Source organism: Myodes glareolus, chromosome 6 (genome assembly GCF_982192425.1).
Source record: "Myodes glareolus chromosome 6, mMyoGla1.1, whole genome shotgun sequence".
Taxonomy (NCBI): Eukaryota; Metazoa; Chordata; class Mammalia; order Rodentia; family Cricetidae; genus Myodes; species Myodes glareolus.
The window spans coordinates 86,178,125-86,190,968 of record NC_142031.1 but is presented as its reverse complement, the minus strand read 5'-3'; the positions used below and the strand labels follow the sequence as shown (position 1 = coordinate 86,190,968).

Below are 12,844 nucleotides of genomic sequence, written 5' to 3'. Positions count from 1 at the left end.
GGGAAAGGAGTGAAGCCGCAGGGCTCATTCACATGGAAGTGGTCTGCAGGTCGGCACTGGTGCGCAGAGCACTACAGTTACAAATACTGGATGGCTCTGTCCTTTCCTGTTCAGCTGTCCGTTATGCACAGCTGTGACTCTCTGCCTCAGAATGACATTCATGCTTCTCATCCGGATGACTGGCCCAGAAATCTTCCTGCAACCCAGGCTGCATTCTACATCCATAAAAATAGTCACTGTCCCAAATGGTCAGCTCATTCAGAAGTATGCGACCTTGCTTCCATCCTAACTTGCTTCCCATCTCTTACAGCCAGCAGCCCATGTCCAACCCTCAAGAGGAGTTCCCTTTGCTTCTGTAACACTGAGATGACTCCAGGCCAGGGCTGTAATGGCTATATAGTGAGTGAGTTTAGCACTGCCCATCCAGACCTCTTTCTTTCTGCTTTACTCCTGTCTCTTGGGCTAATGTGGTTACCAAATAAGGAAGAAAGGCTCAGAAAGGCAAAACTTAACTTACACATATGAAAACTCATGTAGGAACAAAATGACGGACCAGTGATTCCTGACTTCTGTAATTAAACAGAAAATAAGATTTGGCCTTGTTTAAAATAGAGAACTGCAGCCAAGAAAGGTTACTGTAATTAAATTTCTACATTTGAAAACAACTTTCTCTAGGAGGTCCTAAGTAGAGTCCGCAGACTATAGCTGGCAGATCAAATTTGGAAAGTGCTTTTGTTCATCTATTGGAATACAACTGTGCTCATTTGCCTATGGTTCCGGCAGGTTTCTCATTACAATGATAATGATGAGGAAGAGGCTGAATGGTTAGGCAAAACTTAAAATATTTACTATATGGCATCTTACAGGTAAGTTTGCCAATCCTGGTCCTGGAGCAATAAAGTAAGAGACAAGGTCAAGAACAAGGTACCTGTTGACTGGCAAGTGTTTCCTTGTGACATGGCTGTTGTCACGATTTCTGTGGCTGCCTCTCTGACAGTTTGTTCCTCACTCTGTAGAAGGGTAAGGACACACCTCCAGAGTGAAAGTGTGTCCTGTAATTCTGTGAAGAAAACCAAAAGGCATTCATGTCATTTCCAGCACCACTGACATACATGTAGTAACACTGCTTTAACCACAGGTGGGAGGAGGATGTTTGTAAAGAAGCAACAGTAATTCTTTTTTGGGAGGGGGTGTCACTGTAAGACAGAAAGACCTGAGGATCAGAGTAACATTGGAACAAAGAGGACCCTGCTGGGAAAGCTTGGAAACTTTTTTTGTTCCCTGTGGGAGGAAGAAGGGCAAGGTTTTCAGAAAGGGTGGACTGTCCTACAAGGTCCCAAGCAACTCTCCCCAGTGCATGATTTATGCAACACAAATGTTTTCCACACTGTCAATCAGCACTCAGAAGGCATTTCTGTGATATCAAGGGCAGCTTGGCCTACGTATAGAGTTCTAGGACAGTCAGGGCTATATATTGAGACCCTGTTTGGGGGTGGGGGTGGAATTGAACGTTGGTGGCACATTCTAGTAATCCCTAAGTCTTGGTTATGAAGTGAGTTGAGGGACAGCTTGAGCTACATGGTGAGACCTTATCTCAAAAAACCAGAGTTCTTTGCAGAAAGTAGTTTCATGTGATTTGAGAGACAGTGAGAACTCACCAGTTCTGAAAAGCAAAGTATTCATCAATATCATATCTGGGGGCAAGAATCAAAAGTGGGAAAGGCCCATGAAAAAGGGCCCATGTTACATGTCTCTAAGGCCTATTTTCTGCTGCCATTGCCATTGGCATGGGTTCTACTAGTGACCATGTGGAAATGCTATGGACAAATAGGCAGAGTCTGCTCTGAGGAGCTTCAAGAGCCATGAGATCTATAGTATAGGTGATGAGCAGTCACAAATAAAGTTGGTCAGCTGCAGGAAGACATTGAAATGGGCTCCAGGGACAGAGTATAGGAGGGTGGAGAGAGGCAGCAGGCAGTGTGAGTGCAGGCTGTGGAGAGTCTCATTAGAGGGCAAGGGCAGCGCAACACCCAGCATGCCTTGAAAGAAAAGTCTGAGCTGAGGCCCCACCCCCTTTGCCGACAGCACCATCTGGAATTCAGTTCTTCCCTGCTCCCAGATCATGTTTACTCCTCCTCACAGACTCTATGTTCTTTTAAATTTTGAGACAGGGTTTCTAGCAGCCCAGGCTGCCTTAAGATTCACTGTGCAGTCCTAGATTAGCCTCAAACTCCTGACACCCTCCTGCTTCCACCTCCAAAGGCTGCCATTCCAGGTGTGCACTGCCAAAGAATCCATCTTGTGTTTTCCCATAACAAGATCACCTGAAACTTTAAAGAATTCCCCTCTGTAGTTCATTTCAGGCTGGCCTCAAGTCTCTGGCTGGTGGCTGTTCTTCATGAGCTTGTGGGCCACTGGCCATCACTCATATCTTTCCTTGTTTGTCATGCCGTCCTTAGCAACAGCCACTAACACAAACCAAGACTCAATCCCACAAAAGAATTTCAGGTTGTTTTACAAGTCTTACTTGTTGTGAGTGACAACGTAACCAAAGTTGTTCAGGAAAATGTACAGCTGTGCAGCAAAATAGTACTGACCTTACTGAGAGTGTGTGACACAGAAGAGGAAACACAGCACCTTTGCGAGAGGTTTCACTGTGCTGCCTAAGCCTCTCAAGTAGCTAGGACTACAGGCACAGACCACTGTGCCTGACCTAACCAAAGTTTATTAGCCTTTCCTCCTATTGCTCTGGCTTCAATGATTAAACTGTAACCATCGCCGGTGAGGTCACTTAGAAGAAAGTAGTAAAAGGACAGCAAGGAAAACTCCCCAGATAGAGGCTGCACAGGTGGGCACTTCACAGATCTAACTTAAATTTCAGTGTCACCACCTAAACACCGATTCTCCCCCAACCCTGGAAATCTGTCACTATAACAATACTGAAAGTTCCTTGTGAGGCTGGGCCCTTGCCTGATTCTTGAAGGCCAAACTTGAATGTAGTAAAGAGAAACAGAAAGTGACTGTGGTCAGGAAGAGACAGGAAGTGAGCACCCAGTGGTAATAAGACCACATGCAGAGGAGGACAGGTCTGTGCTGGAGTCTGGCTCTCTGTCCCTGGTTCTCCTTTAATTAAACCCTATGTTTATAAATTGAAACAAACTCCAAAGCAATACAATAAAAACATTAAATACATCCCCACCTCACCCATGTTCTTTGTCTTCTGAGGTTTTCCTCAGATTTCATTTTCTTTGGCATCGCTGACATGAAGCTAAACCTAGCTACTGCTCTCTAGGCATGAGAGTGGCAGTGAGGGGAGGAACCAGATTAGAAGCCAGCTCAGAGCTGCACATCCATTTGACTTTGGAATAGTGCCTTTCATATCCCAGGACTGATTTCAAGTCTAGTTCAGTGGTGAAGGGAACCATGGCCCCATGATAACATCAAAAAGAAGCCTGGCCTTTCTTAACCTCAGCAGCATGAAGTCCTGGGGAGCACTTCCCTATGTCTTTTAAGGAAGTCTTGGCTTCTTGGAAGAGAAGGTTGGGCTGAGTCTTGAAAAGCCAACAAGTCAGTCAGGCAGAGTTTATTTCTAGAGAGTTGCTTCCTACTGATGACAAACAGGCCCAAGGAAGGAGTGGCAGATGACGAGGCAGTAAGGTAGGCCAAGGATGAAACAGAAAAACACAAAGAGGAGAACAGAAAGGAACTAGTGAGCTGTGTTAAAGGATGTGTAGATTTGGCCTAGAGACAGTGGGAACCCACTCAAAGCTCTTCATCAGTGAAGCATGGAGGTACACTGATAATCCCAGTACTTGGGAGGCAAGACAGGGAAATTCCCAAGCTTGAGGTTCTCCTGGGCTATACAGGGACACTGTCTCGAATGAGAGTTTTTAATAATGGACTACCAAAAGGGTCAAATTTAAAGATAGGAAAGACTGAAAAGCTCATGGGTGTTCTGAAAAAAAAAATGTACATAGGATGGCTTGGGTGATAAGATTGAAGGGAACGAAGGCAAGCAGCTTTTGGTAAACAGCCAGAATAAGAACAAAGAGGACAGATTTGACAGTGTCCTTTCTGTTAGTCTGGAATATCTTCCTGGGTTAGTTGACCTGGGTACAGTGGGCACCCTGCTTAGTACACTTACCAAGAATGGGCTGGGGACTGGTGAGGAACAGGGGTGCGGTGCTTGTGAGGGCAGCAGCAGCCGCCAGTCTAGATGTAGTAGGAAGATGGTCTCCACAGGAGCGGACAACCAGCTGGACCCACTGCCTCAGCTCAGAGGCTAGGGAATCCTTGTTCTGAGAACACAAAAGGAGATCATGAGTGATTCTGTACCTGCAGCCTCAGGAAATACCAGCGGCTCAGGGCTCTCTCTAAGCAAAATCCACTGGTTTTGATAATAAAAGCTTTACAGGTACATAATTCACGGACTTTTTCTAAAACTTTAACTGACACTTAAGACTGTATATATCTGTGGCACACCTGTGATACTCTGACTTGTATGTGCTTTGTGTGATGTCTGGGTCAAAGTAAACACATTAGCTTCTGCAATCCACTTAAGAGCACTTTCACAAGGAAAAGTATAACACCTTTTCCTGCCACGCTCTGCCCTCTGTCCCCTATCCTGATCCTTTACTCTCTGATTCTATGGATTTGTCTAATTCTGGGCATATAATATAAATAGGGTCATATAATCTCTTGTGAGTAGCTCCTTTTCCACATATTAAGATGTTTTCTTTTCTTCTAGACAGGGTCTCCTATAGCACAGGCTAGCTGTGAACTCTTGATTCTTCTGCCTTCTACCTCCCAAGTGTTAGGATTCCAGGTATGTCCCACTACACCCAACAGATCAAGGTTTCTAAGCTTTATCTATTCCTTTTCATGGTCAAATAATATTCTACTCTGAGCTTTGACACTTGGTTTATTTTTAGCTTTTGTACTCATGTCTCACTTTTCCTATAATGGAGATTCTCATTCCATGTGAACTACTTCCTGGTATGCTTTGGAGGTTTCCTCTAAGGTCATGCTGAAATCCAACTGCTGCTGTGACATGTTATATGGGGCAAGGCGTTCTGAGCAGTGAGGGAGAGTGGGACATCATGACATTAATGGATAAATGCTGTTATCTCCAGGCTGGGCTAATCCTTATAGGAATAACTCTGCTGCACAAGCAAATTCTTCTGTTTGTCTGTCTGTACCTTTTCTTCATGCCTTCTCACCTGGTGCTACGCTCTGTCATGTCTGCAGTTATCAGGCAGTGAGAAGGCCTTCTCTGGAAAGTCTCAGAACTGGGAGAAGGAATGTCTTGTTCATGAAGCCCACCATCAGAGAACCAGAGGCAGTCTCCAAGACACTCCATCGAGGAGCTGAACCTCTCTGACTGTACCTCCTGAGCGCTGGGGCAGGAGCTCTAGAGATCTAAACTGAGGCTCTCAGCTGCTGATGCCAAAGCACAGTTCTCCCACAGAGCCCTGGCAATGTACCCCTCCATGAAAGTCCACCATTCTCTGGATTTTTCTCTCCTTAGAAAATACTTCCAGTTTCATGAGATAATACTTCATTCAAGTTCCAAACAGCTACGCTGGAGGCAGCTGGTGAAGAGCAGCCACACGGTGCCTCCGGCTTCTGCTGTCGAGACCGCTCGCTGCCTTAGAACCCGGGTTTGAGTTGTTCTGCTGTGGCTGTTTGTTTCTTCAGACAGCTGTCTCTCTATGTAGCTGGGCTCACAACTGGGGCCCTTATGCCTCAGTCTTAGAAGTGCTGGGATTACAGGGGTGGGCTTTTATTTGGTTGTAGTGCTAGGGAGGGAACCCAGGGCCTTGGGCATCCTGGACAAATGCTCTTTTTTACTTTACTGAGCTACAGTCCCAGACCTATTTATCTTTTAAGAAAATCCTGTCTTTCCATATTTCTCCTTACTTCCAAACACCGTTTTCTTCTATTTATTTTTTAAATTTTTATCTCTCTGAGTGGCCTGCGACTTAACTTTAGTCCTCAGTCGTGCCTTTGAATGACAGAGCCAAGGAATCTGCTTCCTTGCTTGCTAATGCTAACATTGGGGTTTTTACCCTGACTCAGCCTAGGACAATCTGATTTTTTAAAAAAAAATTATTTATTTATGTAAGAGTGTTCTATCTGCATGTATGCCTGCATACCAGAAGAAGGCATCAGACTGCATTATAGATAGTTGTGAGCTGTCATGTGGTTGCTGGGAATTGAACTTAGGACCTCTGGAAGAGCAGAGGATGGGATTTCATTGCCCTTCTCCCCGTCTCTCAGCTATTAAATTCATTTTGTCTCCTCTTCCACAGTGTTTCCTGAGACTAGGTACACATACACCTATGTATGTATGTATCTGTCTCACAGCATTTTCCTAGGAAGCTTACTTAGTTCCACTTCACCTTCAAAGGGCATGTGGGACAGGTAGGGCATACGTGAGACTTGGTTCAGATACAGCTCATTCACACGGCAGGCAGGGTATTTCAGCCTGGGCAATACATGATCATACTTAGCTCATTAAGTTGTAATTCTTATCCTCCCCCCTTTTAAAGATTTATTTATTTATTATATATATATAGTGTTCTACCAGAAGAGGGTACCAGATCTCATTACAGATGGTTATGAGCCATATGTAGTTGCTGTGAATAGAACTCAGAACCTCTGAAGAGCAGCCAGTGCTCTTAACCACTGAGCCATCTCTCCAGCCCGACAGCTTATTCCCTCTTAAACAATAGAAATGGGAGAAAGCAATGGGCATATATGTGCTGGGGAGGGCTTCACCCTCAGAGGCTCTAGTCAAAAATGCCTAAAACAACAGAGAAGGAAGCATGTGTTCTGAGATTTTGCAAGCGATTCCCAAAGTAAATCTCCAGTACAAGTAACATTTCTGTTGAGTTCCTGTGGTTCTGCCTCTGGGACGCTCCCTTTCACCACCAGCCTCTGGGTAAGAAAGCATCAGCACAGGGACAGAGGCAGCCTCACCTCCTCACATGTCTGTACGTGGTAGGCAATGACTTTGGAGGCAAGCTTCAGAGCAACACTCTGGATTTCAGATCTGGAAAATAAAATAAAATTAAAACACACACACACACACACACAGACACACACACACACACAGGTCCTCAACAGTTACGACATACACAAGCCAAGTTAAACATCTGAGATAAGACAGGCTCTTGTGTAACCCAAACTAGTCTCAAACTCACTATGTAGGCAAGGCTGACTTTGAATTTCTGATCCTCTGACCTCCACCTCCTTTGTGCTGGGATTACAGTTATGTGCTACCACACTGGCTTTTGTGGTGCTGGGAATCAAGTTCAGGGCTTTGCTGATGCTAGATTAACAACTAACCAACCTATATTTAACATACTTTATGCACAAATGTTTACGGATATAGTCTATAACTTTTGAAGACATAAATTCTTTACCTGTCTGTACCTGTCTGTACAACTTCTGGTTCCCTTTGGTTACTAGTGAGAAAACTTGATGCTCTTCTATTACTAGGGTTTAGAATACAGCTCCCAGGCTGAGGCTGAGAAAGAAACTCAGTATCTGAGCCCGTAAGGGAAGACAGTGAGCAGGCTCCCTCATGGTGACCTGAAGGGGTATATAGTTCACCAAGACTGCACAGGAGCATGGGGACAAACCTGTCATTGGAAGCAATATCCATAGTCCAGATCAGGAACTCCTTTGTGGAAAGGTGAACACAACATTCTGTCTGGGGAAGCCATTTACTGGGGTTCATATGATAGAGGATCTTCAGGACCTGAGTCAAATCCAACAAAACAAGGTAAAGAAATACACTGGGAAAAGTCTTGTGGTCCAGCAAGACTGTTTATAACAAGGAGGGGAATCGATTTTCAAAAGGTCCCAAAATCGACTGATTTCTTATTTCCTCTGTAACATCTTTGAGAAACTGAGGGAGGGCAGAGCAATGACAAGCTTGAGGGTCCCTGGTTCCTGACACCTGCACAGGAAGTCTATATGGTCTCATGCATGCTAGACTGAACCAGATTCCCTTTCCCTTTGCACTTCTTAGCTTTGGAACAGAATCTCACTAAGTGCTCTGAACTCACTCTGTAGCCCAGAGAGGCCCCAGCCTCCTAACTCTCTGAGATGCCAAGCCTGGAAATCTTACTTTCATCTTGACCAGGCTTTCCAGGTACCCATCTGCCTGGAATTAGGCATATCAGTTAAATTAATCTCTGAGATGTGTCCCAGCCAATGGAGGCCAGGGTGACAACAGTTGTTTCCCATGACCATTCTCCATGGTCTTTCCCTGCACTTGGAGCTTCCTGGTTTGACTGGTGTAGCTGGTTAGCTTTCCCCAGGGATCTCATCTTTACCCAAGTGCTGGCATTATAGGTGAGCTGCCATGCCTAGCTGGCATTTACATGGATTCTCATGTTTGTGTGGCGAGCACCATCTACTGTGCTGTCTCTCCACCCCCACATCTAATTCTCTATGATCTTTCCCAAGACAGAGTGGTTCAACCTATAACTGATAAATCTTTACAAGTGGTACCACTGCCTCTCCATGCTCGTCTATACATAAAGCCAAGCAACATACAGGATCCTGATCTTGTGGATGCTAAGCTACTTCCTGTTGCTCCAGATAGCACTAGCCTGACTTGCTTTTGCCATTTTTATCTTCCTGGTGGTTTCTAAACCAACGTGGGACACAGAAGGGTGTCAATGCAGCAGAGACTCTACCCGGCAGAAACATCCTGGGTGGTTTTCCTTCATCGCCAACAGCAGGAACTCTTCCCCCATATTACACAGCAAGGGATGTGGTCCCTTTTCTTCCAGTTCAGAGGACGCTGCCTTTTCCAGCAGGGTTTCCAGGGTTAACAAGCGCACTTCAGGAAAGGAAGACTCCAGTAGCCGAGGGAAAGAGAGAGGAACAGGAACCGCCTGTCCTTCAGCCTCAGCCAGCGATGCCCACACTTCAGGGATGGAGAGTTTGGTAAGGCTCTGCAGGTACTGCGGCAGGCCTGGCACCTTGAAGGTCCAGGGGAACCCTGTAACCAGCTCTGATCCCAAGACAATTCTTCTCACATCTTCCCAGAGGCCAAGATTCTCCAAAGCTAGAAAGCAAGCAAGCAAACAATCAAACAAAAACAAAAAACAACAAAAAACAGGGAGAAAGAAGTAGTATTTTCATTTGGTTTTCCAGAAAAGGATATAGGAGAGTAGGAGGCATCCCAGAAAATGAGCTCCTGCGCCCTTCTGGGCACTCAATAAATGCAGACCAGTGACCTCCTGCTCTGGAAAGTGCTCAAGGAAAAGTCCAAACTTCCTTCAGGACTCAGGTCCCTGCAAAGCACCCGAGGCTCTGGGGTGCATGCTGTGGTGACTTGACGTTCACGAGACAGCACACTTCATTGTTAGCACAATTAACAATGTCAGTTTTGTCACAACGATTTTTCTAAAACTTCACTCACTGGCCTAATTCTGCCCTCCTGATGACAGTTCTGTAAGCATCTGCCCACCATCATTTTACTCGCTCTGCTTCCTTCATTGTTATGGACTTTTCTTCCTGTTCAGCTGTACTGGCATAAGCAGTTCTCTCCCTCTCTGAACTTGAATCACAGAACAGTCTTATGCCCTGCATTATCTATCCAGTAGGGCCATTGTCCTCCCTTGATCTGGACAACAGGCTACTAGACTTCCTATTGGATCCTGATGCAGTCAGTAGAAACCCCAGTTTCCCTCCTCTTATTTGATTACAAAGAGGGGAGCTGTCTTGTACTTGGAACTTACGGTCAACTTGTTTTCTTTATTGGGTTTAATCCCTCTTAAACCTTATCTACCTGTTAAGTTTAATGTTCAAATCCCAGCACCCACATGGTAGTTCACAACTGTCTGTAACTCCAGTTCTAGGGGACACTTTAAGAGACAAGCCACGCCCACTCCCGGAGACCCCTGCCCTCCTCTTGCCATCTTGATTCTCACTGTTCCCTTTTGGCGCATGCACTCCCTCTCTCCCTCTCTGTCTCTCTCTTTCTCTTCTCCTTCTCCCCCACTCCTCTAAGTAATAAATACCCAATTCTATTCTGTATCATCTAACAAAGGCTGGGTGGCCTCAATCACAGAATGATTTAAGTATCACAACTAAATAGTTACTAACAATGTCACTAGGCCAGGCAGGAGACAGAAATGCAGGGAGTATTCATACCTGCCTCCCATCCCACTCTGAGCAGTTTCTCTCTGGTTCTAGTCATCTGCAGCTGGGTGCTGTTCTGAGGGGTTTCATCTACAAGAACATTAGGGGAACGTCATCTGACACCTTGCTGAAATTCAGTCTACGACACTACTCTCATAAGGCTATCAGGAAGGTGAATGAGTTTACCCTGGCATGGCTTACTAGGGGGCATCCAGGACACAGAGCACTAAATATCTGACATCTCAATGTCGCTCAGTGAACACTGCTGACTTTAGAGAACTATCATAAACAGGAAGCTGAGAGAGTAACTTAATGCTTAGGAAATGCTTTGAACTTAAAGAGCCATATAAACTTAAAATAAATCTAGAATTAAAACAAGGAATATTTATACAACACAAGTTCTTTAAAAAAGAAGTCCATCCTGGAAGGTATTCCAGTATGATGAGGGGATGCAGTGGTTAGCTTGAACTTCAACAAACTAGCTGCAATCACTAGAGAAGAGATTCCCAGTTGAAGAACCATATTAGATTGGCTCGTGAGTATGTCTATGGGAGATGGCCTTGATTATTAACTGGAGTGGGAAAACCCACCACTGCAGTGGCTGGGCCCTGAACTGCGTGAGAATAAACAAAGTCTGCTGAAAAAACAGTGCAAGTAGGCAGCATGGCTGGGCTCGAGCCTCTGCTCTTGACTGGGGACTCAACAAAGTTCCTGCCTTGACTTCTCTGTAGCCTGCAATTATAAACTGAAATAAACCCGTTCTTCCCTACCATTGGTGTTTTATCACAAAACAGCAATGAAGCTAGAATAGGGGCACTACCATTGGCCATACGAACCTCACCATAGGAGACAAGTATCTGTACAAGAGCAGAGAAACCCTGGCAGCTGGTAGACTCAGATCATTCTCATTGTCTAAGACTCCAATCCCAATGGAAGCGCTCCATTTCTATGATCTTTTGGTACCATTTCCTACTCTCTTCACCTACTCCATTGTAAGGATAACATTTCACTGATTGATCTGCTCCTAAAAAGAAGGTTGGAAGGATGGCTCAGAGGGCAAGAGCATTTGCTGTTCATGCAGAAGACCCAGTTTTGGATCCTAGCACTTACATACACGGTGGCTCACAACCATCTATAACTTCAATTCCAGGGGCTCCAACATCTTCTTCTGACCTCAAAGGGGCACCAGGCACTTATGTGGTGCATATACATAAATGCAAAAAACCATTCTTACACATGAAATAATAAAACTAAAAAAAAAATGTCATTAAGAGCCAAGCTTCTGGTACATGCTTTGATCCCAACAGACTGAAGGTGGAGGCAGGAGACAGCAAGAGCCAGGCCAGCCTGGGGCTACATAGGAAGACCTAATTTCAGAAAACCATACCAAACCAATAAAACCTAAATGTAGTTAAAAGCCAGACTGCTTGGATCATTTTGTATAATGTTTTGGAGGAACCTATTATCTGTGGGAGATGTTCTAGGTAGAGTGTATGGTCTCCTGGACTCGAGAGTGGGACCAGAAACAGCTTGTTTCCTCTGGAGTCTTGACAAGTACTAGGATTGGTGGGAAGCATGTTCAGGAAGGTCCCTGAGGTACAGACACTGGGTACTCAAGTCTGATTTAGACTTGACAAGGAGAACAATCTGTTATAGAAGAGTCTTAAGACTAAAGGGGAGTAAAAGCCATGCACACAATATTGAAAAGGCAACTGTCAGTCACCCAGACACATATCCAGGACTTTGAGTTGGTACTCCCCAACATCTACCCTATCTATGACCTGCAGGAGCGTACGAAGGGACTGGTCCTACAGAACCACAGCTGCAGGATCTCCATGACTCAGGCAACAGTAAGATATTCAAGAGGAGTTTTGGTGAGGGACCAGTATAGATGGTGGACCAGAAGCCAGAGGTCTTGAGTCCGACCAACAACACACTACACAATAAGCTTTCCATGTAAATCTAGTAAAGTTGTTTGGACAAAAGGGTCTGCTGCATGAAACACACCATCTCCCAGTGCTACTGAGACAAATGAAGAGGCAATGGAGAGGTGGGAAAGATGGAGTGAAGTGTTTTGTTTGTTTGTTTGTTTCTTATTTTTTCGAGACAGGGTTTCTCTGTGTAACAGTTCTGGCTGTCCTGGAACTTGCTCTGTAGACCAGGCTGTGTTTGTTGGTTTTTAAATCAATATTCTTATTTGCATTTTTATTTTTTCTTATTTTTATTATTCTTTTTAAATTTTCCATTGGGGGGACACTACAAGGGTGGAGGGTGGATATAGAGAGACTGGGAAATGAGTGGGAATGGGGTGCATGGTATGAAATTTCCAAAGAATCAATAAAAAATTATGTTAATAAAAAACCCTGAAAAGCCTATTGTCCTAAAATTGCTAGTGACTCATAAGAGTCAGTGTTGAGTATTTATGCATTATGTTCTGTTTGAGTTATTATAAAATACTGTATACCTATTATTTAACATTATAAATAAGAATTGCTTTTAAAATTGACACTGTTGGGTGTTTCTCTCCCCATTTAACAACTTATGAATTGATGTGGGATGTCCTTCTGTATATGTGTCTTGTTTTTATGGGTTGATGAATAAAGCTGTTTTGGCCAATGGCTTAGCAAAGTAAAGCCAGGTGGGAAATCCGAACAGATACACACACACACACACACACACA

General features: G+C 44.6%; 1 protein-coding gene across 2 annotated transcripts in view; it reads right to left on the bottom strand.

Annotated features, from left to right (window-relative positions):
• The window catches only part of Thada (THADA armadillo repeat containing), a 318,719-nt gene that overhangs the window by 38,618 nt on the left and 267,257 nt on the right, over window positions 1-12,844 (bottom strand). Inside the window, exons 32-37 of one of the 2 annotated variants that reach the window (XR_015738149.1) lie at window positions 8,712-9,085; window positions 7,647-7,765; window positions 6,982-7,054; window positions 4,145-4,298; window positions 929-1,060; window positions 518-569 (exon numbers count right to left, since the gene is read on the bottom strand). Coding sequence is in view for 1 of the 2 variants with exons in the window: in XM_087907299.1 (XP_087763425.1) it covers window positions 929-1,060; window positions 4,145-4,298; window positions 6,982-7,054; window positions 7,647-7,765; window positions 8,712-9,085 (852 nt within the window). In the remaining variant the exon portion in view is untranslated. The remainder of the gene's footprint in view (window positions 1-517; window positions 570-928; window positions 1,061-4,144; window positions 4,299-6,981; window positions 7,055-7,646; window positions 7,766-8,711; window positions 9,086-12,844) is intronic. The other variant, XM_087907299.1, reaches the window with a different exon arrangement.